Below are 24,966 nucleotides of genomic sequence, written 5' to 3'. Positions count from 1 at the left end.
CCCAGACCACGGCTCGAACCCGTGTCCCCTGCATCAGCAGGCAGATTCTTAACCACTGCGCCACCAGGGAAGCCCCATCCTACTTTTAATGCTATGTCCTCCTGTAACCGAAAGTGGGGTCCGGCTGCTCGCCATTTGAAAGCCAATAAAGAGGCCAGGCTGGTGGAAAGGAGAGTTTGCTTTGTTTTGGATGCCAGCAACCAGGATTGGGAGGGAGGGCGGACGCCTGTCCAAAGGCCAAAACACCCCGCTCCTACACCCAGTGGGCAAGAGCTTTTATAGGTGGAGGGAGGGGGCTACATGCAGAAACAGCCCAGTCAGCTCTGAGGTCATCTTGAAATTGGCCATCGGTGGTCTGACCAGCGTCATCTTGATTGTTTTAGGTACACTTAATCTTCAGTTCCACGGTTGATTTGTTCCCATTTCCTTGAGGCCAGTTCTCAGAATTGTGGCAGCTTATGTCATGGCTACAGTCTGGTCATCACACATTTAACTTCTTCCACCTAGTGGAGGTTTCAGGGTCTATAAGACAGCTCACAGGATATGGCTCGGAGTATTATCCGTAGCCCTTAAGAAGGAACTAAAGGTCCTTGACTATGCCTAATGACTGAATTGTTATTACTTGTCCTCCTTTGACTGTTTGGCTTTGTTTCTGCATTTTCTCACTTCTCTGATTAAACTTATTCTTTGGCTAAAGTTTTCCCACAGACAAAAGCATGCTGAGGACATGTGGGGCAGGGAACATAGGGTCCTGCTCCATTTCATTCCCAGTGAATAAGTAAAAGAGGCGTGGAGGATGAATAGGAAAGATTGAAACACATGTAATCATTTAGAAAAATCTCTAAGGAACTGTGGAATATATGATTTCAGGCGGGGAAGGATGCATAGCTGGGGAAACAGAACGGATTTTCATGTGGATTGTCTCCCCTCCCACGTGGTGTTTTTTTTACAAAGACTTCTTTCATTAGGTTGTTTGTGGGTTTTTTTAAACATCTTTATTAGAGTATAAATTGCTTTACAATGGTGTGTTAGTTGCTGCTGTATCACAAAGTGAATCAGCTGTACGTATACATATATCCCCATATTCCCTCCCTCTTGCGTCTCCCTGCCTCCCACCCTCCCCATCCCACCCCTCTAGGTGATCACAGAGCACTGAGCTGATCTCCCTGTGCTATGCGGCTGCTTCCCACGACCTATCGGTTTTACATTTGGTAGTGTGTATATGTCAACATTATTCTCTCACTTCGTCCCAGCTTACCCTTCCCCCTCCCCATGTCCTCAAGTCCATTCTCTACATCTGCATCTTTATTCCTGTCCTGCCCCTAGATTCTTCAGAACCATTTTTTTTTAGATTCCATATATATGTGTTAGCATACGGTATTTGTTTTTCTCTTTCTGACTTACTTCACTCTGTATGACAGACTCTAGGTCCATCCACCTCACTACAAATAACTCAATTTCATTTCTTTTTATGGCTGAGTAATATTCCATTGTATATATGTGCCACATCTTCTTTATCCATTCATCTGTCCATGGACACTTGGGTTGCTTCCATGTCCTGACAATTGTGAATAGAGCTGCAATGAACATTTTGGTACATGACTCTTTTTGAATTATGGTTTTCTCAGGGTATATGCCCAGTAGTGGGATTGATGGGTTGCATGGTAGTTCTATTTTTAGTTTTTTGAGGAACCTCCATACTGTTCTCCATAGTGGCTGTATCAATTTACATACCCACCTACAGTGCAAGAGGGTTCCCTTTTCTCCACACCCTCTCCAGCATTTATTGTTTGTAGATTTTTTGATGATGGCCATTCTGACCAGTGTGAGGTGATACCTCATTGTGGTTTTGATTTGCACTTCTCTAATGATTAGTGAAGTTGAGCATCTTTTACTGTATTTGTTGGCCAGCTGTATGTTTTCTTTGTAGAAACGTCTAGGTCTTCTGCCCATTTTTGGATTGGGTTGTTTGTTTCTGTGGTATTGAGCTGCATGAGCTGCTTGTATATTTTGGAGATTAATCCTTTGTCAGTTGCTTCATTGGCAAATATTTTCTCCCATTCTGAGGGTTGTCTTTTCTTCTTGTTTATGGTTTCGTTTGCCGTGCAAAAGCTTTTAAGTTTCATTAGGTCCCATTTGTTTATTTTTGTTTTCATTTCCCTTTCTCTAGGAGGTGGATCAAAAAGGATCTTGCTGTGATTTATGTCATAGAGTGTTCTGCCTACGTTTTCCTCTAAGAGTTTTATAGTGTCTGGCCTTACATTTAGGTCTTTAATCCATTTGGAGTTTATTTTTGTGTATGGTGTTAGGGAGTGTTCTAATTTCATTCTTTTACATGTAGCTGTCCAGTTTTCCCAGCACCACTTATTGAAGAGGCTGTCTTTTCTTCATTGTATATTCTTGCCTCCTTTGTCAAAGATAAGGTGACCATATGTGCGTGGGTTTATCTCTTGGCTTTCTACTTGTTCCGTTGATCTATATTTCTGTTTTTGTGCCAGTACCGTACTATCTTGATTATTGTAGCTTTGTAGTATAGTCTGAAGTCAGGGAGCCTGATTCCTCCAGCTCCGTTTTTCTTTCTCAAGATTGCTTTGGCTATTCGGGGTCTTTTGAGTTTCCATACAAATTGTGAAATTTTTTTGTTCTAGTTCTGTGAACAATGCCATTGGTAGATGATAGGGATTGCACTGAATCTATAGATTGCTTTGGGTAGTAGAGTCATTTTCACAATGTTGATTCTTCCAATCCAAGAACATGGTATATCTCTCCATCTGTTTGTATTGTCTTTAATTTCTTTCATCAGTGTCTTATAGTTTTCTGCATACAGGTTTTTTGTCTCCTTAGGTAGGTTTATTCCTAGGTATTTTATTCTTTTTGTTGCAGTGGTAAATGGGAGTGTTTCCTTATTTTCTCTTTCAGATTTTTCATCATTAGTGTATAGGAATGCAAGAGATTTCTGTGCTTTAATTTTGTATCCTGCTACTCTACCACATTCATTGATTAGCTCTAGTAGTTTCCTGGTAGCATCTTTAGGATTCTCTGTGTATAGTATCATGTCATCTGCAAACAGTGACAGTTTTACTTCTTCTTTTCTGATTTGGATTCCTTTTATTTCTTTTTCTTCTCTGATTGCTGTGGCTAAAACTTCCAAAAGTATGTTGAATAAATAACAGTGAGAGTGGGCAGCCTTGTCTTGTCCCTGATCTTAGTGGAAATGGCTTCAGCTTTTCACCATTGAGAACAATGCTGGCTGTGGGTTTGTCATATACGGCCTTTATTATGTTGAGGTAAGTTCCTTTTGTGCCTACTTTCTGGAGGGTTTTTATCATAAATGGGTATTGAATTTTGTCAAAAGCTTTCTCTGCATCTATTATCATATGGTTTTTATCCTCCAATTTGTCAATATGGTGTATCACATTGATTGATTTGCATATATTGAAGAATCCTTGCATTCCTGGGATAAACCCCACTTGATCATGGTGTATGATCCTTTCAATGTGCTGTTGGATTCTGCTTGCTAGTATTTTGTTGAGGATTTTTGCATCTATGTTCATCAGTGATATTGGCCTCTAGTTTTCTTTCTTTGTGATATCTTTGTCTGGTTTTGGTATCATGGTGATGGTGGCCTCGTAGAATGAGTTTGGGAATGTTCCTCCCTCTGCTATATTTTGGAGGAGTTTGAGAAGGATAAGTGTTAGGTCTTCTCTGAATGTTTGATAGAATTCGCCTGTGAATCCATCTGGTCCTGGACTTTTGTTTGTTGGAAGATTTTTAATCACAGTTTCAATTTCAGCGCTTGTGATTGGTCTGTTTATATTTTCTATTTCTACCTGGTTCAGTCTCAGAAGGTTGTACTTGTCTAAGAATTTGTCCATTTCTTCCAGGTTGTCCATTTTATTGGTATATAGTTGCTTGTAGTAATCTCTCATGATCCTTTGTATTTCTGCAGTGTCAGTTGTTACTTCTTCTTTTTCATTTCTAATTCTATTGATTTGAGTCTTTTCCTTTTTTGTCTTGATGAGTCTGGGTAATGGTTTATCAATTTTATTTATCTTCTCAAAGAACCAGCTTTTAGTTTTATTGATCTTTGCTTTCATTTCCTTAATTTCTTTTTCATTTATTTCTGATCTGATGTTTATGATTTCTTTCCTTCTGCTGACTTTGGGGGTTTTCTTATTCTTCTTTCTCTAATTGCTTTAGGTGTAAGGTTAGGTTGTTTATCTGAGATGTTTCTTGTTTCTTGAGATAGGATTGTATTGCTATAAACTTCTCTCTTAGAAGTGCTTTTGCTGCATCCCATAGGTTTTGGATCATCATGTTTTCATTGTCACTTATTTCTAGGTATTTTTGGATTTCCTCTTTGATTTCTTCAGTGATATCTTGGTTAGTTAGTATCATATTGTTTAGCCTCCACATGTTTGTATTTTTTTACAGTTTGTTTCGTGTAATTGATATTTAGTCTCATAGCCTTGAGGTTGGAAAAGATACTTGATACGATTTCAATTTTCTTAAACTTACCAAGGCTTGATTTGTGACCCAAGATATGATGTATCCTGGAGAATGTTCCATGAGCACTTGGGAAGAAAGTGTTTTTGGATGGAACGTCCTGTAAATTTCAATTAAGTCCATCTTGTTTAATGTGTCATTTAAAGCTTGTATTTCCTTATTTATTTTCATTTTGGATGATCTGTCCTTTGGTGAAAGTTGGGTATTAAAGTCCCCTACTATTATTGTGTTACTGTTGATTTCCCCTTTTATGGATGTTAGCATTTGCTGTATGTATTGAGGTGCTACCATGTTGGGTGCATAAATATTTACAATTGTTATATCTTCTTCTTGGATTGATCCCTTGATCATTATGTAGTGTCTTTCTTTGTCTCTCATAATAGTCTTTAAAGTCTGTTCTGTCTGATATGAGAATTACTACTCCAGCTTTGTTTTGATTTCCATTTGCATGGAATATCTTTTTCCATCCCCTCACTTTCAGTCTGTACATGTCCCTAGGTCTGAAGTGGGTTTCTTGTAGACAGCATATATACAGGTCTTGTTTTTGTACCCATTCAGCCAGTCTGTGTCTTTTGATTGGAGCATTTAATCCATTTACATTTAAGGTAATTATCGATATGTACGTTCCTATTACCATTTTCTTAATTGTTTTGGGTTTGTTATTGTAGGCCATTTCCTTCTCTTGTGTTTCCTGCCTAAAGAAGTTCCCTTAGCATTTGCTGTAAAGCTGGTTTGGTGGTGCTGAATTCTCTTAGCTTTTGCTTGTCTGTAAAGGTTTTAATTTCTTCATCGAATTTTATTAATGAGATCCTTGCTGGGTAGAGTAATCTTGGTTGTAGGTTTTTCCCTTTCATCACTTTAAATATGTCCTGCCACACCCTTCTGGATTGTAGAATTTGTGCTGAAAAATCAGCTGTTAACCTTATGGGGATTCCCTTGGATGTAATTTGTTGCTTTTCCCTTGCTGCTTTTAATATTTTTTCTTTGTATTTAATTTTTGAAAGTTTGCTTAATATGTATCTTGGCATGTTTCTCCCTGGATTTATCCTGTATGGGACTCTCTGAGCTTCCTGAACTTGACTGACTGTTTCCTTTCCCATATTAAGGAGGTTTTCAACTATAATCTCTTCAAATATTTTCTCAGTCCCTTTCTTTTTCTCTTCTTCTTCTGGGACCCCTATAGTTAGAATGTTGGTGCATTTAATGTTGTCCCAGAGGTCTCAGAGACTGTCCTCAATTCTTTTCATTCTTTTTTCTTTATTCTGCTCTGCGGTAGTCATTTCCACTATTGTATCTTCCAGGTCACTTATCCGTTCTTCTGCCTCAGTTATTCTGCTGTTGATTCCTTCTGGAGAATTTTTAATTTCATTTATTGTGCTATTCATCATTGTTTGTTTGCTCTTTAGTTCTTCTAGGTCCTTGTTAAACGTTTCTTGTATTTTCTCCATTCTGTTTCCAAGATTTTGGATCATCTTTACTATCATTACCATGAATTCTTTTTCAGGTAGACTGCCTATTTCCTGTTCATTTGTTTGGTCTGGTGGGTTTTTACCTTTTTCCTTCATCTGCTGTGTGTTTCTCTGTCTTCCCATTTTGCTTAACTTACTGTGTTTGGAATCTCCTTTTCGCAGGCTTCAGGTTTTAGTTCCTGTTGTTTTTGGTGCCTGTACCCAGTGGCTAAGGTTGGTTCAGTGGCTTCCTGGTGGCGGGGGCTGGTGCCTGTGTTCTGGTGGATGAGGCTGGATCTTGTCTTTCTGGTGGGCATGACTGCATCCAGTGGTGTGTTTTGGGGTGTCTGTGAACTTATTATGATTTTAGGCAGCCTCTCTGCTAGTGGGTGGGACTGTGTCCCTGTCTTGCTAGTTGTTTGGCATGGAGTGTCCAGTACTGGAGCTTGCTGGTCGTTGAGTGGAGCTCGGTCTTAGCATTGAGACGGAGATCTCTGGGAGAGCTCTCGCCGATTGTTATTACAAGGGGCTGGGAGTTCTCTGGTGGAGCAATGTCCTGAACTTGGCTCTCTTACCTCAGAGGCTCAGGCCTGACACCCAGCCAGAGCACCAAGACCCTGTCAGCCACTGAGCTCAGAAGAAATGGGAGAAAAGAAAATAAAAGAAAGAAAGAAAAAATAAAGTTTTTAAAATAAAAAATTAAAAAAATTATTGAAATGAAAAAATATAAAAGTAACTTAAAAAAAAGAGCAACCAAACCAATAAACAAATGTACCAATGATAACAAGTGCTAAAAACTATACTAAACAAAAAATCGAACAGATAGAACCCTAGGGCAAATGATAAAAGCAAACCTATAGAGACAAAATCATGCAAAGAAGCATACACATACACACAAAAAGAGAAAAAGGGGGAAATATATATATATATATATATAAAGGAAGAGAGCAACAAAATCAATAGACAAATCTACCAATGATAATAAGCTCTAAAAATTCTAAACTAAGATAAACATAAAACCAGAAACAAATTAGATACAGAAAGCAAACCCCAAGTCTACAGTTGCTCCCAAAGTCCACCTCCTCAATTTGGGATGATTCGTTGTCTATTCAGGTATTCCGCAGATGCAGGTACATCAAGTTGATTGTGGAGATTTAAACCACTGCTCCTGAGGCTGCTGGGAAGGATTTCCCTTTCTCTTCTTTGCTCGCACAGCTCCCAGGGTTCAGCTTTGGATCTGGCCCCACCTCTGCGTGTAGGTCACCCGAGGGCATCTGTTCTTTGCCCAGACAGGAGGGGGTTAAAGGAGCAGCTGATTAGGGGGCTCTGGCTCACTCAGGCCGGGGGGAGGCAGAGGCGGCGTGACGTTGCAGCAGCCTGAGGCGCGCATGCGTTCTCCCGGGGAAGCTGTCCCTGGATCCTGGGACCCCAGCGGTGGCGGGCTGCGCAGCCTCCCAGGAGGGGAGGTGTGGAGAGTGACCTGTGCTCGCACACGGGCTTCTTGGTGGCGGCAGCAGCAGCCTTAGCGTCCCATGCCCGTCTCTGGTGTCCGCGCTGATAGCCGCAGCTCACATTCGTCTCTGGAGCTCATTTAGGTGGTGCTCTGAGTCCCCTCTCCTCGTGCACCCCAAAACAATGGTCTCTTGCCTCTCTGGCCGCTCCAGACTTTTTCCTGGACTCCCTTGCGGCTAGCTGTGGTGCATTAACCCTCGTCAGGCTGTGTTCACACAGCCAACCCCAGTCCTCTCCCTGGGGATCTGACCTCCAAAGCCCGAGCCTCAGCTCCCAGCCCCCATCCCCCCCAGTGGGTGAGCAGACAAGCCTCTCGGGCTGGTGAGTGCTGGTTGTCACCAATCCTCTGTGCGGGAATCTCTCTGCTTTGCCCTCCGCACCCCTGTGGCTGCGCTCTCCTCTGTGGCTCTGGAGCTTCCCCTCCGCCACCCGCAGTCTCCGCCCACGAAGGGGCTTCCTAGTATGTGGAAAGCTTTCCTCCTTCACGGCTCCCTCCCACTGGTGCAGGTTCGGTCCCTATTCTTCTGTCTCTGTTTTTCCTTTTTTCTTTTGCCCTACCCAGGTTTGTGGGGAGTTTCTTGACTTTTGGGAAGTCTGAGGTCTTTTGCCAGCATTCAGTAGGTGTTCTGTAGGAGTTGTTCCACATGTAGATTTTTTTTTTTTTTTTTTTTTTTTTTTTTTTTTTTTTTGCGGTACGCGGGCCTCTCACTGTTGTGGCCTCTCCCGTTGCGGAGCACAGGCTCCGGACGTGCAGGCTCAGTGGCCATGGCTCACGGGCCCAGCCGCTCCGCGGCACGTGGGATCTTCCCAGACCGGGGCACGAACCCGCGTCGCCCGCATCGGCAGGCAGACTCTCAACCACTGCGCCACCAGGGAAGCCCGTAGATGTATTTTTGATGTATTTGTGAGGAGGAAGGTGATCTCCATGTCTTACTCCTCTGCCATCTTGAAGGTCCTCCCTTTCATTAAGTTTTGCATTGAGATAGTCATGAAAATAAATGCTGACTCATGAGCACTGGACCCAAAAGAAGAGGATGAAATAGGTGAAAATCTACCTTCAGGTCAAAGGAAAATGTCGCCCCCTCTGCCTTTTGTTTCTATTGCTTTTTTAGTTGTAAAAAAAGAAATCTGTTTCAGGGGGTGTTTTCAGCTAGCCTGGCATCAGAGAGCCAGGGAATGACAGAGAGGATCAGGGGTAACTCTTATAGGCTGGGCCAGTTCTGTTCAGGAGGACTGGATGGACAGTTTGTACCAGGCTCAGAGTTCTTGGCAAACTTCTTGCAAGATTAGCCATCCTGGGATGCAGTCGTCACATAGTCCACACAGGGTTAGGTGAAGATACTGCCACACACTCTGTCTCCCTTTTGGAGATTTACTAAGCACATTATTTGAATGGTTCTGAGAAATCCTGCAATAAAGGAACTGCTTTAATCCCTTTATTTCCAGCTGCATTTGTTCATGTCATTGGCCTGGGTTCTTAGTAGCAGACCTTGGAGTCCACTCCAGGCTAGTTTAAGCAGCAAAGGAATTTGAGAACAATAAGTGTCCAACAGAATATTCTATAAGGGCTAGAGAGCCGGGCCCTGAGCTACATAACCAGGAATAACACTGTCCACACTGCAGGAGGGCTTGCAGGGAATACCACTGCCTTCATCTCTTGGCTGATATGGCTCAGGTATTAAAAAATGAGAATTGGATACCACAGAGCTATACCCACAGAAACCGCAGTCTGAGCCTTCCCAGCTCAGACTGTCTTCCTCAGCTTGAGCTGCTGTAACACAATAGCACCGACTGGGTAGCTTATTTCTCACAGTTCTGGAGGCCATGAAGTTGAAGATTATGGAGCCAGCCGGCTTGGTCCTGATGAAGACCGCCATCTACCTGTAAGCTCACATGACCCAGGCTCTGTGTATATGTGGAGAGAGAGCTCTGGTGCCCTCTTCTTCTTCTTCTTTTTTTATTTCTATTTTTATTTTATACTGGACTATAGTTGATCTGCAATACTGTGTTAGTTTCAGGTGTACAGCAAAGTGATTCAGTTATACATATACATATATAGTATCTATTCTTTTTCAGATTCTTTTCCCACATAGGTTATTACAGAGTATTGAGTAGAGTTCCCTGTACTCTACAGCAGGTCCTTGTTGATTATATATTTTATATAAAGTAGTGTGTACATGTTAATCCCAGACTCCTAATTTATCCCCCCCTCCACCTTTCCCCTTTGGTAACCATAAGTTTATTTTCTAAGTCTGTGAGTCTGTTTCTGTTTTGTAAATTAGTTCATTTGTATCATTTTTTTAAATTCTGCATATAAGTGATACCATATGATATTTATCTTTCTTTGCCTGACTTACTTCACTTAGTGTGATAATCCCTAGGTCCATCCATGTTGCTGCAAATGGCATTATTTCATTCTTTTTAATGACTAAGTAATATTCCATTGTATATATGTACCATATCTTCTTTATCCATTCATCTGTTGATGGACATTTAGGTTGCTTCCATGTCTTGACTACTGTAAATAGTGCTGCTGTGAACATTGGTGGTGCCCTCTTCTTATAAGGGCACCAATACCATTGTGGAAGCCCCACCCACCTTCATGGCCTCATCTAAACATAATTACCTCTCAAAGGTCCCACCTCCTAATACCATCACACTGGTAGGTAGGACATATGGATTCTGGAGGGGACACAGACATTCAGTCCATAACACAAGGCTCTCTGTTTCTTTTTCTTTAACCTATAGACAAGATTTGTATACAACTAAATACAGAAAAATATATATGAAATGGTCCTTATCTCCTCAGAGATTAGTTTTTTTAGTGTAGGAGACAAAATAGAATGCATGTGACTGGGTGTTCTTTCTCTGGTGCAAACTTTGTCAGAATTCAGACAAGTAAAGGTCAGGCATTTTGGAGCAGTCAAAGAAAGCTGCGAAAGCAGGGGGCTGCGTCTATGACTTGGAAGAAGGCTGTCACTGTCGTATATAACAAGTTGGTCTGCCATTATTTTGTTTAAAGAAACAGTTTCCTGGACTTCCCTGGTGGCGCAGTGGTTAAGAATCCGCCTGTCAATGCAGGGGACACAGGTTCGAGCCCTGGTCTGGGAAGATCCCACATGCCGCGGATCAACTAAGCCCATGTGCCACAACTACTGAGCCTGCGCTCTAGAGCCTGTGCACCACAACTACTGAAGCCCGCGCGCCTAGAGCCCATGCTTCTCAACAAGAGAAGCCACCACGGTGAAAAGTGTGTGCAACGCAACAAAGAATAGCCCCCGCTCGCAGCAACTAGAGAAGAGTCCGTGTGCAGCAACGAAGACCCAACGCAGCCAAAAATAAATAAATTTTAAAAAAAGAAACAGGTTCCCTTGGATGTAGATTTATTTTCAAAACAAACAACAGACTGACTCAGGTTTATCAAAACACTTAGTGACTCAGGTGTTGCTTTAGGAGAAGATGAGGTAGTGGTGCCCTGACTGGTCTTGGGGCATGCCAGGATCATGGCAAGGGCGAGAGCCCAAAATCTCTCTCAGTCTGCTTAAGGGTCGCTGAGCCTAGGTTCCTTGGGCTGATTGGAACCATTAGCAGATATACATGATCCACTCCTTTCTTTAGGGAAAGCTATACCAGTCACTGCTCCCATGGCGGGCTGTGACTGTCTGACAGATCCCCAGAGAAAGCTTTTCTTTGGTCTTTCTCAGAAACACAGTTAGAGAGCTCAAGTTGTGATGGAGACAATTGAATTTATCTGGAAAGAAAACCTGTTTTCATGAGAGCCCTACTTCAATGAATGAGAATCCTGCGCATTCGCTCATAACACTTTGCCATCCCAGTCCTCAGAATGGGTCTCACCATCACCGGCCATCAGTTAGGCTGTTTTTCTGTCCCCCCACTGGGGCAACCACAGGAGGCACTTGGGCACGTGATTTTTCTCGGAGGAGTTGGAGGAGAACGTGGTCTGGGCATCTCAACCCTCTGAAACAGCACCCTGTTCTCAGCTTTCTGATTGAACGTCACTCCATGATAGTCATCAAACAAAGCTGGTGAGACACATGGCCACTGTGGTCTAGGAGCTCACCGTCTCAGAGAGAACACATTCGTTATGGACAAACATCCAGAAAATAAACAGACCAAAAAACAAGATGTGCCAAAGCCACATCTGGCCCCTTTGAAGCCGAGAGACCAATCCCTCCACCACTGCTACAAAGGAAAGTCTCCAATCCCCTCCAACCATCTGGGTGAACACACCTGTCTTTCCAGTACGTTGGTTGGAATTGGAGACAGCTTACCTGTTTTTCATTCCCAGGCATCTCCTCTACCACTTGGCCCATCCACTCTGGACCCAGAAGTCTTTTTTAGAGTGTAAGAGAGGCAAGAACTCAGTCATTTGGACAGTATGTTGGATGTTCCCCACCCATCAACTCTATCAGCTCCATGACAGATGAAGCCTACACAGGCTGTTTTCCTTGAAGGCTAAATTTCCTTCCTTATGGTTGATGTGTGTTTACTATGCCACACTTTAATTGATGGCATTTGCATGTAATCCATAAAGCTGTGAGCAAGTCACTTCCTACGTCTCATTGTCCTCATCTCTTGAGGAAAAGCATATAATAATACATAATATATAACAGGATATAATACCTATTTAGTATATAATAATGTAATAATCTCTAAGGTACCGTCATTTCAGCTCTAGCATTCTATGAACCTATCCTCTATTCAATGAAACTGGTCACTGCCGATTCCACTGTAAGTCACTTCTCTTTCAAAATATTTTTCCTCATTTTAGTTCCTAATCTGTTAGTGAACACATACAACCTAATCATATAGTTGAAGTCGGGAATGTAGAGCAAACGTTCTTCCACCAAGCGCTATGGTATTTTATCTGCAAAGTTCTTCGTAATTCTGCAGGTTGTGATTGAGTTTGTTCACCTGAAATCACCACGATTATGATTACTGGGTCTTCCACGCCCCACTCAGAGCCCACTCTCAGTAGATTAGACCCATCAATCCAGAGCTCATGCACCTGGCAATATCCTTACGTATGATAGAGAAACATGAAATAAGCAAGAAAGGGGAGTCTTTTATAGGCAAAAGAGAAATGACCTTTGAGCCTGACAGTGAGGAAGGAAAAGTGTAAATTATCAAAACTAGACCCAGTGGTCTTTAACTCTTTCGTGGAGGCAACACATCTCTGTAGGGCAGTGATTGTTCAACAGATCTGGGTTTAAATCCAGGCATTGCAATGTAGTCCCTGTGAGACCTTGGGAGAGTTATTCTAGAAAGACACACAGTTATGTAAAAATACGGCTTGCATATATGCTCAGGTCTCTAGAAAAGAGAACATATGTGTATCCAAGAAAGGAAGAACCATTCCTGGGGGTACAGGTAGCCAAGGTGTTACTGAGTGTCATTGGCTTTTATGTTTACAAGCGATGCTCTCTGAGTGTTTCGAGTCCAGGGAGTGAGCTGAAAAGACCTTCTCAGGAACAGTGTTTTTCTCTTCTGTTCTGGGACCCATGGCTTGTGGTTCATGGTAGCTCTTCGGTGCCTTCGGAGCCTGCATCCAATTTTTTCCCTCAGGGAGATAAATATTAATCTTCGAGACCAGACTTGAGTTTTAAAAACAGAAGCAAGTCTGAGGAGTTATGTAGGTAATCATACTGGATAAGAATATTTGGGGTAAAAAAATATGGTTATACACATAGATTGATCATTTTTCACGTTTGTTATTTACTTCTGAAAGCAATTTGCTGAGATTCTGCTGAAGAGAATTTTAAAATGTTAAAGACTATTGAACTGACTTTGCTGGTAAGCCAGGTAGCCGGCTGTAATTTATCTAACTCCCTAAGGGTGCACCATTCTCCTTAGGTTCTCTGTGTGGGCATGTGCGTGCACGTGTGCGTGTGCGTGCATGTGTGTGTACTGCTAAAAGCACCACCACTACAAATTCTAGTGTCTTCCTGAGTTGACCAGTCCAGTAGGCTTCTTGCATTAGTTTCCCAGTCTTTAGTCATTTGTCAGCCAACTGTTAAATTGTTTTCCATTACCTACCTAGACAGCTATTTGCATATTAATTTCTTCTAAACCAATTCACTTTTTAAGTCCATCACATTTCTGAAAACGGAAAACTAACACTGTCAGTTACCCTGAATAGCAAATAGTAGAAAGAAATACAATAAAACTGATCCATTATTAATCAATGAAGTTAGCCTAAGATGTGCATTCTCTTTATTGAAAAAGAAGTCGCACAAGTCCTGGGGAGTTGTTAAAGGCCTACCAGCAGCAGACTGGGGTTTTCTCCTGGACTGCGGTCATAGGGACGAGCTGAGAGCAGTAAAGGGAATCGTTAGGCCAAGTCTAGTGACCTCCCCAAAACATCACATGAGCTGCTAGTGGAACGTGTCCTTTGCTTGGGAGACATTGGCTTAGCACAATGTTCTTGCCTTTTAACCCCGCAGGTCTCCACGGGGCTGGCACAGATACCAGGCATGTCCATGAATACTGTACACCTGTCCTTTGGGACCGGGATAAGCATCTTCAGCTTCCAGACCTCTCCCTTGCTACCCCTAAATCTGGCAGGTGCCCCAGACAGGGCCACCATGCTGTATGGCCAGCACCATCCAGACAGAAGCATGTCCCACTTTTGCTAGGCCTGCTTCAGAGCCCCTGGAGATGGAAAAATGAAGTGCTTTCAAAGGAAGCAGCAAAACTGAGAGCAGTAACTCTTTAAGGGCAATGAGGACATGATACTAGATGAAACTGAAGTTGTGTGGTCTGGCCTTGGACTCTCCCCACTCACACAACCCCAGGCTCCTGGGGCCTGACACAGTTGTGACAGATGCTTTCCAGAAGGGAGCCAGGTGGATTTCAACACAACAGGCCCCAGAATAATGCTCATTGGCAGCTCCTTCTGAGATAACTTCAGACATGGCTGACTTGCAGGGCAGAATCTGATCTTGTGCTGTTTATTATCTGAGTCCATTGATGGGGATATTCCTCGTCTCCCCCACCACACACACACACACACACACACACACCACCTTTCCCATATGTGTTTGTGCAAAATGGACTTTGGATCCAAATGTCATGGTGTCCCCAAACACGCCACAGCACATCCCAAGTCCTCGCTATAATTTTATCTCAAACTCAGCTCCAGTATTCCGTGAAGCAAAATTGGAAATGGCCTTTAATCATTCAGAGAGATGAATTTGTGTGTGTGTGTGTGTGTGTGTGTGTGTGTGTGTGTGTGTGTGTGTGTGTGTAAGGGTAAATGCTCTTTTTCAGTTGCCAGATTCTTTCCTGAGCGACGTCTGAGATGGACAGAGCTGATGAACTAATACTTCCACTGGCAAAATGTCCCCCAGTCCCTATTCTTGTTAGAAGCACCAGATCACACCCCAAAATAGCCACGATATACCCCTGCACACAGCCAGGAAGATTTCATAAACTTTCTCCTTGTTATGATAAATGTGATAAATGTTGTAGTTCAAGACATAAAACAGTCTCTCTTTAAAGCCATCACAGGCAAGGGAAGCTGTGTGTTCCCCTCAGTACAGTGGAATATGGCTGTGAATCAGAGGTTTAAGGAACAAATTTGAGTCCTGTCCCGTGTCAAGAAGAGGAATACACAGCTCCGAGGTTGATGTGTTTCTCTCCTTCGGCCCATGGCAGGCTTGCTTCTGCCTTCTTTCACGAGGCTCCAGGTCTGTGAAGCCAGGGTCTGTGGAGGACTCCTGGGGCCTGGATCCTGCAGCCAGGAGGCCAGGGCGTGACGGACAGTCACCGTGGGCTCGGGGTGAACCTGTGAGGCACATGCAGGGGAAAGGCTCGGAGGCTTCTGGACAGAGTCTCTCAGACTTGTCATTAACAAGGGACAGAGAAAGAGCAGATGAAAAGGAGACGAGGGTAACCTCAAAGGAGTTATTTTAACAAGCAAATGCATCATACGGTAAGAATCATAATCTGCAGTTAGTTTTCCAGATACCCCATCTGTGTGTTATACAACAGGCAGGATTCCTCTTAAATCCTGCTCTCGAGGGACCTGCTTTATTAATGTTTTTAATGGGCACTGAGATCTCCAGGAGGGAAACTCCTGGTAAGGAGAGGTTCGTAAGAATTATTTGTGGACATTTGGACCCACCCACAGCGTATCGCATGGCTGACCGCGGTGTCCTTCCTGAGGCTGTCCTCTGCCCTGGCCTTCGTTGCCACGGTTGAGCATCTCTTCCTGTGACTGCTCTTTCCTTGCCCTCTGAAGGCTCCTTGCCCTCCACGCCACCCACAGGAGGTGTTCATTGCTAGAGTTTCCATTGTTCTTTCCGTGATGGTTCTTGGGTCTCTAGCTCCAACCCAGACCTGTTTTCAGAGCTCTAGACCACATATAACTGTTTACTAGACATCCCTACTTAATTGTCTCATGAAACCCTCCAATCTCAACAACTTCTCCTCCCCCTCTCCTCTTGTGTCCCCCAGTTTAGTGAGCTCTGCCACCACCCACACACACGGCCAAGGACTTTGGGGGGTCATCCTTGGTTTCTCTTCCCTTCCCAACTGCAATACCCCACCAGCTTCTTAACCCCACCTCCTAAGCGTGTCTCGATCTGTCTACTTCCCTTCATGGCCATGGCAATCATCCTGGCCTCTGCTGCCCTGATCTCTCAGTTGGACCCCTGCATCCACGTGGCTTACAAGGCCGTCTTCATGAACTTGTGCTACCTCTCAAGTCATCTTTCATCACTTTCTCTCCTAAAAGAGAAAGGTAAAAGATCAGACTTTTACCCATACCACAGTACTACAGACTTCTTGATGGCAAGTGGTATTAGACAAGGCACCGATCGAAACATTATTTTGAACCATGGGATTCCCCCTACTTGCCTGGACACTTTCTAACAATAGAATGAGATGCCTAATGATTTCGTGAGTGCTCCTCTGGAAATAGCTACACAGGGGTTGGATGGTCTTGTGTGAGGATGTGTGTGGGGGGAGGATTCCTGCATTTGGATGGAGCATGGACTTTACAATCCCTTTATTTTATTTTTTTACATTAATGATAGTTAACATTTATTGAGCAGTTACCTTGTTCCAAACATGGCTGCTATTAAATTGCCTTTATATACCTTATCTCATTGAATTGATTCTAGGACCTATCTTTTAGCATCATCTTCATTTATTAAGGAGGAAACTGAGGCTAAAGAGATTATTTGACTTGCACAGGGTCACACACCAGGGAGTGAAGAGCTGAGATTTCAACTTATAATTATCAGGAACTAGAAGCTAAAGACCAAAACAATCAGAGATTTTCCCTGAATGAGCAATAGCCACAGCAAGTTCAAACAGAGGGGTGGCTGAAGGCTCAGATGGGAAGTAAAGTCAATCTTCTGCTTCCCCTCCTCTTGGTGCCCCTTCTCATTTTGGTTCTTGCTCTCATGAATTCCGTGTGTCAATCCCAAGTCTCCTTCATGGAGACCTTGACCGTGAATTGTGGAGGAAAAGAAACCTGGGCCAGAGCCAGAAGGCCTGGGTCCTTATACCAGGCTTTGGACGGCAAGCAACCCCTAGCCACTCTTGAGTCTCAGCCCTCTCAGCTGTGAAATGGTAATAGTAACCTTAAATTACAGGCACGATCCCTTTAAACGTTTCAAGTTTATGCTTCTGACTGTTCTGCTGTTAACTCTCCTTCCACAGTCTGCTAGAAACTTTCCCTTAGACCAATCAGCAGAATTGGGACCTCACTCCTTATCCTCATTTCATTCTCTGTGTATTGTGTATCAGTGGGAGGTAGGAAGAGATCGTACCTTCAGGCATTTAATTAATCTTAGCATTTAATATTAAAAATAATAATAGCTAGCATCTCCTGAATGCTTACTATGTCCAGATATTGTGCGAAGGATGTGGTATAAACACTGTTTCACTTTATCCCCATACCAATCCCAAGAGGCTGGGCCATTATTATCTTGTTATCATCCTAGACCAGAAACGTCCTGAGTGTGGTTGACTTAGTCTACTCAGGCTGCCATAACTAGTACCATAGACTGGGGGGCTTAAACAATAGAAATGTGTTTTCTCACAGTTCTGGAGGCTGGAAAATCCAAGGTAAGGACTGGCAGGGTTTGGTTTCTAGTGGGGGCCTTCTTCCTGGCGTTCCGATGACTGTGACCTCACATGGTGGAGAGAGATTGCTGTCTCTTCCTTTTCTTACAAGGCGAACAATCCTTTGGGTTAGGACCCACCTTTATAACCCCATTTAACCATAAATACTTCCTAAAAGCCCTGTCTTCACATATGGTCACACTGGGGCTCTGAGTTTCAACATATGAATTTGGGGGGATACAATTCACCCCCTAGCAATGGTGGACAACGTTTAGCTTGGCTTTAATGGACCTACACTATTCATGTTATTAAGACATGAAAATGTTTGAGGTGGGAGGATGGCATCTTTCTACTACTTTCTAAACACCCTCCCTTCCCCATGAAGAGGGTGGAGAGATCGCCCATTAGAAAATAGGACTGTCTCAATGTTTGACAGGAAGGGCCAACACTCTCGTTGCTTATCAAACAGCAGGAAGAATTAAGTTTCTTTGGGTTTGAAGAAGCTTGGTCCTTTGCGGGATGATCCTTTTATTATGCCGACAGAGGACCTCCTGGGATTGTCTTTAAGAGAAAAGTAGTCTCCTTCGTGTTCCTCTCTCTGTCCTTAGATGAGAGATGGCTCCAGTCTCAAAACTTGGTTGTTTTTCTCCTTTCTGTCTGCAGAACTAACCCTCTCCTCCAGAGGCTTTTGGTGACTGGTCCCTTTCTTTTCCAGGAAGCTAAAGAAACTATTTCGGAAGATGAAAGATGAGACAGAGCCTGGAGAAGCTGACTCTGCCTGTTCAAAGCAGCCAGGACAGTGGGATCTAGACTACAGCTTGGAACCATACACTGGACTGACGCCAGAGTACATGGAAATGAGTGAGATCCCATGGGCTTTCCTTCCACTGGGGGTGGGTTCGGCTAAGGGGTCAGGGGGAGGGTTAGGAAAATAACTGAGGCAGCCTCTGCTTCTTCCCGGGCTTCCTGGCGACACAGTGCCGCCTTCAGCGCCACGTGGAAGTTGAGGAGGGCGTGGGCAAAAGGAGCCCTGGGCTGAGAGCCGGGAGCATCTCATCACCAAGTTGATACTCAAATGGTGCCCTCTTCTTTTTGGGCCACCCGTCTTCCTCTGTCAAACGACAGGTGTCGTCTCGCCGGTTCCTCCCCGTGGTGTCTACCATGAGAGGCAAATTGGGAAGTCTGATACTTAAGAATGGAATTTCCATTAAGAAAGAGTAGAGTAGTCCTCTGACACTTGGGACAAGGATATATACATCTTGACAAGGCGAATATAGGAGAGTCCCTCACTCTGATCAGGCAGGGCTGGGTAAAATGTCAGCTTTCCTCTAAAAATGGGGGGGATGTTTTGGGTAGGGGGTGAGAGGAAGATTTCTAGTCATAGTCTCTGATTGTTCTTGGGTGGGGCTTAAGAGTAGGAGTGCGTGCGGCGCAGGCCGGTAGAGCACGTGATCGTTGCAGACGTGGTTTGGAAGCCACGTGTTCTCCGTCATGAGCAGCGTGTCCCAGCTTGGACCAGCTGCCTTCAGACACTTGGCTGCTTATTAATAACCCTGAGCTTTCACTGGGGTGAATATTTGAGTAGCCTGTTTCCAAGACTTGGAACTAATGAATCACCAACAGGACCAAGAGTGCAGACATAGCATCTAAACATTGACTCAGTCTAGAGTGAAGGGAGAAACATGAGTCAGATCCAACGAAAGAATCACTCAGGGCTTCATATCGTTGGACCCTCATTGTGTTTGCATAATGACTCCTGCCTTCTTTCGTTGATTCCTTTCAACGGAGGCTACTAATGCCTCTGTGTACCAGGTACCTCACTCGTTATTTCTCATTGATATTTATCCTCTGTCTTCATGAGAGAGAGAGAGAGAGAGAGAGAGAGAGAGAGAGAGTGTGTGTGTGTGTGTGTGTGTGTGTGTGTGTGTGTGTGTGTTAAGAGTAGAGGGATGGACAAGGTCTAGGTGAGATAGCCAACAAAGTTCTGTCACAGGTCTGGGGTCTCTAAAATTCCAGGCAAAGCCTGAGCTTTGTCATCTGAGTAAACACCCCAGAGGAGAAACAATCATTATGTCTGCCTCAGGAACAATAGACAAAATATCAAGACACAGTTTGTGTAAACACACAGCTCTCTGATGCTTTTTGCCTCTCGCTAAGGGCTACCTCTCATCCCTCTCCAACACGGAGCCCCATATTTACGCAGAGATGACCACTCAGATTTCAGATGTCATTCTGCATCTGCCATCCTCTCAGAAAGAGATCGCTGCCAGATTGAGGCTTCCATTCAGGAAGGGGCTTATGCTAGAACCCCCATAGCTCTGTCTTTCAAACTCCACCCTCCGTCTCCAGTCCCTCCCCCCAACCACACAGTTATTTCTGTAGGTGTTAATGCCTGTCTACCTGTCTGTACAGAGAGCTGGCTATTTCAAAGCTCCCTGTCTTGAGTGATTAAGAGCAGAGACCCTTGAGCCATACTCCCTGGGTTCAAATCCTGGCTCTATCACCAACTAGCTGGATAGCTTTGGGTAAATGGCTAACCTTAGCCCTAGTCCTAAGCCTAACTTCATGGGATTGTTGTATCAACATATAATGAATTAATGTCTGTGAAGTGCGTAGAAGAGTGTGTAGCACAAACAAAAGCTGTGTCAAGTGTTGTTGTTTCTCCTAATGGTCTTGAGGCCCCAGGAAGGCAGGGTATAGGAAAACATGCTGTCCTTTGTCAGCCACTGTCACCAAACAGACACGCACTGTGCCATGTTCAGACTCGGGCACTTAGCAAGTAATGAGAAGACAGAAAAAACAAGAACTAGAAGACTTGGTGATTTTTGGAAGAAGTTCACCCCAAGATTGTAGAGAGTGAAATTCATTCCATAGATTAAATAAACAAGCAAACTACTTACAGGTTATAAGGGAACAAAACCACCATAAAACAAAAAGTTTGAAAACAGAAGGAAACATGTCTTCCAAAACTTTCCTCGTTCAAGCCCAACTTTTGGTAGCATTTTGGTGCCATATCTTAGGCCCCTTTTGTTATTTTTAAATAACATATTTTATTGTATTTATTTTTTAAAATAAAGATGTTCCTATTAATTTATTTAACATCTTTATTGGAGTATAATTGCTTTACAATGGTGTGTCAATTTCTGCTTTATAACAAAGTGAATCAGCTATACATATACATATACATATACCCCCACATCTCTTCCCTCTTGCGTCTCCCTCCTTTCCACCCTCCCTATCCCACCCCTCCAGGTGGTCACAAAGCACAGAGGTGAACTCCCTGTGCTATGCTGCAGCTTCCCACCAGCTATCGGTTTTACATTTGGTAGTGTGTATATGTGCACACCACTCTCTCACTTGGTCCCAGCTTCCCCTGCCCCTCCCTGTGTCCTCAAGTCCATTCTCTAGTAGATCTGCATCTTTTTTCCCATCCTGCCCCTAGGTTCTTCATGACCTTTTTTTTTTTTAGATTCCATATATATGTGTCAGCATATGGTGTTTGTTTTTCTTTCTGACTTACTTCACTCTGTATGACAGACTCTAGGTTCATCTACCTTACTACAAATAACTCAATTTCGTTTCTTTTTATGGCCGAGTAACATTCCATTGTATATATGTGCCACATCTTCTTTATCCATTCATCTGTTGATGGACACTTAGGTTGCTTCCATGTCCTGGCTATTGTACATAGAGCTGCAGTGAACATGGTGGTACACGACTCTTTTTGAATTATGGTTTTCTCAGGGTATATGCCCAGTAGTGGGATTGCTGGGTCAGATGGTAGTTCTATTTTTAGTTTTTTAAGGAGCCTCCATACTGTTCTCCATAGTGGCTGTATCAATTTACATTCCCACCAACAGTGCAGGAGGGTTCCCTGTTCTCCACACCCTCTCCAGCATGTACTGTTTGTAGATTTTTTGATGATGGCCATTCTGACCGGGGTGAGATGATATCTCATTGTAGTTTTGATTTGCATTTCTCTTGATTGATTAATGATGTTGAGCATTCTTTCATGTGTTTGTTGGCAATCTGTATATCTTCTTTGGAGAAATGTCTGTTTAGGTCTTCTGCCCATTTTTGGATTGGGTTGTTTGTTTTTCTGATATTGAGCTGCATGAGCTGCTTGTAAATTTTGGAGATTAATCCTTTGTCAGTTGCTTCATTTGCAAATATTTTCTCCCATTCTGAGGGTTGTCTTTTCTTCTTGTTTATGGTTTCGTTTGCCGTGCAAAAGCTTTTAAGTTTCATTAGGTCCCATTGTTTGTTTTTGTTTTTATTTCCATTTGTCTAGGAGGTGGGTCAAAAAGGATCTTGCTGTGATTTATGTCATAGAGTCTTCTGCCTATGTTTTCCTCTAAGAGTAACATATATTTTAAACATTTAAATATTTTAAATATTTATGAGTTAAGAAATAAAGTTGTGATCATATGCACACATTTCTCTTTATTCAGTTAGCCTTGTATGAATAAATATTTCCAAATTGTCATATAATATTTAAAACAAACAGCTGCATAATAAATCAACCCTCTAATAAATGGATCATAGTTTATTTACCTGTCTTCCAAGGAAGTGAATTGGAGGCTCATTTTCCAATGTTTCCCCTATTTTCACAAATCCAGTATATATTATTTTCATGCATGTAATCTTTTCCACATTTGTAATTACTTCCTCAAGATATACTCCCCCAGATGTGATGACTAGACCTAAAGGATGGCCATTGTATGGTTCTTGATTTATTTCACCAAATTGCTTTCTGAAAGGACTAGGCCAATTCCCTTCGCCATAGACCATGTACGAAATACTCTTCCAATGGGTTCAAGTTATTTATTACCCTGAAGTCGAGGGATACTGAAAGAATGATGAGTGTGCAGTCACCTTGAGATTCCCAGCCCCCATGCCTATCTCAGTCTACCTGTTGACCTGAATATTCCAGACTCACCCTTTAAGACTTAGCTTTTCACAGTGCTTCCTCTGTGAAGTCTTCCTAGCCCCATTCCTGCTGAGAGGAATTATTAACTGTTTGCTTTTCTGTCCCAGTGTTGCATTTGGTGCACACACTGATGGTGTATCTTACAGAATTATGGTAATAGTACTCATATAGCTGTTCTTTTGCAGACCCATCTCAAGAGCAGTGAGTGAGGACCATGACTTTTCGTGTCCCCTAGAAACCAGCACATTCCCTGGCCCGTGACAGGCACTCACCATGTCTGATAAACAAAGACGAGAGAGGGAATGAATGCATTTATTTATGAATGAGAGAGGGTCTCTTAACAGAGCTAAGTCTTTAATAATTTTAAGTGGAAAATGAAGGATAGTTTTCAAAGCAGGGATTGGTTGATGGTGGGTCAAGGATGATCTGAAGAGGTTTCCAGCTCCAGGTAGGAGATTGGACTTGACCCACAAGGTCCCTTCTGATTCTGAGGGTCTACTTATTAATAATCTGAGTAAGGGAGAACATTCCAAGGCAGAGGACTGGCAAGTCCAGAGAGTCTCATGGCCGTGAGTCATTGTTGACAAAGCAAATGGTGGTTTTGGGGTAGGGAGGGAACAGAGAAAGACCAGGGATTATTGGAGAACTGAAAGGAAGATCTGACAAGTTTGCATTTTGCATCAGGTCATAGGGAGCAGGTGTAAAATCTTGGTTGGTGCTGGGACTATGTATGAACTCTGTTTCTCTTGAGGAAAATGGGCAGCTAGTGCAGGAGGGGAATAGAGAGGGAATGAGGGAGCACAGGTGGACACATTCATTTGTTCATTCATTCTTTCACTCGTGAAACATTTATAAGGCACCCAGAGGGAGGAACAAGTTTAGAGACCAGGACAGTCTCACCAACAATTCAGGTTGATATGGATTCAGCCTTATCTGTGGGGAGGAAGCCTGGACCACACATGGGCTCTCCATGCTGGGTTCCACAGAAACTCACAGAGACCTTTAGGCCATTTTGCTAAGTTGTCAACCATTTTAGAGACATGACTATTTTATTTGATATTTTCTATAAGTGCAAGGACAATGTTTCTTTTTTTAAAAAAAGTATTTATTTATGTATTTATTTAGGCTGCTCCGGGTCTTAGTTGCAGAATGTGGGATCTTTAGTTGCGGCATGCAAACTCTTAGTTGCGGCATGCATGCAGGATCTAGTTCCCTGACCAGGGATTGAACCCGGGCCCCCTGTATTGGCAGCGTGGAGTCTTACCCACTGGACTGCCAGGGAAGTCCCAGGACGATGTTTCTGAGTTAGATGTCTTTCATCCCTAATTTCATCCTCTTCACCCTTTCAGGGAGTATTTGATCCCATGTACGATCAAAGACTAGGCTGCAGAATAACCTTTACCAAACGATGACTTCCTCTAGCAGTGTAGGCTAAGTGTGGTCAAGGGTGGGCTCTGGGGTCAACTGCCAGGCTTCCTGTCCTACGTGGCTTGATGCTTCAAGTCAGCCAGGCCAGATTTCCTCATCTGAAAAGTGGCATCTTTTGATGAAAATAGCACCTACCTTGTAGGATGCTTCTGAAAACCAGGAGATGAATCTGGAGTAGTTAAAACACTTGGTCCGGACACGCTCTCAGTGACGATCAGCCGCCATCGTCAGTGTCAAGTGTCTGGTTTCTTTCTCTTTAATCTAGGAATTGACTAAAAACACTCTGAAGCCCCTGCATGTAGTGAGCCCTGGAGGTTCCTCCCGTCCCATCAGGCCGTAGCATCAGACAGTAATGTTTAAAAGACTGAGGGTACGAGAATCCAAGGCGGTTCTAAGAATCACACTCAGAAGCCTGAGATACAAACATTCCAAGATGCTTGTCCTTCCAGAGAACACAAAGGCCTTAGGGCTCTGCTTGTCAAGTCTGGCATCTCAAATGGGCACTTTTTGTCCTCTGCTTATCCCAAACCCACAAATGTTTGTTCCTTTAGTCATCCGAAAAATCATCACTTTTGTCTTCCTGACTCAGGAATTCAATTATCCCTGCTACTACTGCTAATACATTTCAGAAAGCATAAGGTAAAACAGGGTCAGTGTCACCCTCACCTTCTCACATTTCTGGATTAGTTTTGAGTGAGAGAGCAGGGAGCTGTCTGCAGGGACAAAACCTCACTCTCCCCAGTAGAAGCAAGTGGTGCACAGAATCGTCATTCATCGAGTGTCTAGATAAGAATGAAGACTTTCAAGCCAGGTCGCCCCCAGGGTCCCTTCCAGTGCTGACATCCTAGTTCATACATGCCAGCTCGACAGTGCACCTCAAAACCAAGAGGCCCGGGGTGTCATACAAGTTGCTTCAGGTCACCCTGAAGACCCATTAGTGCAACTGAGACTAGAGTCTTTTGCAGACCATTCCACAGGAGCGTCGCATCAGGGCCAGTAGGAGCCTGGGCTTCGGTGGAGGCCGGCGCAGAGTGAGGTTTCCTCTTT

General features: G+C 43.5%; 1 protein-coding gene across 3 annotated transcripts in view; it reads left to right on the top strand.

Annotated features, from left to right (window-relative positions):
• The window catches only part of ANO2 (anoctamin 2), a 301,537-nt gene that overhangs the window by 249,436 nt on the left and 27,135 nt on the right, over positions 1-24,966 (top strand). For all 3 annotated transcript variants that reach the window (XM_067008590.1, XM_059080738.2, XM_067008589.1), the window contains one exon: positions 18,277-18,422. In XM_067008590.1, the coding sequence (XP_066864691.1) occupies positions 18,277-18,422 (146 nt within the window). The remainder of the gene's footprint in view (positions 1-18,276; positions 18,423-24,966) is intronic.

This window comes from Kogia breviceps, chromosome 12 (genome assembly GCF_026419965.1).
Source record: "Kogia breviceps isolate mKogBre1 chromosome 12, mKogBre1 haplotype 1, whole genome shotgun sequence".
Taxonomy (NCBI): domain Eukaryota; kingdom Metazoa; phylum Chordata; class Mammalia; order Artiodactyla; family Physeteridae; genus Kogia; species Kogia breviceps.
Note: the sequence above shows the minus strand (reverse complement) of the source record. Positions and strands in the feature narration are given on the sequence as shown.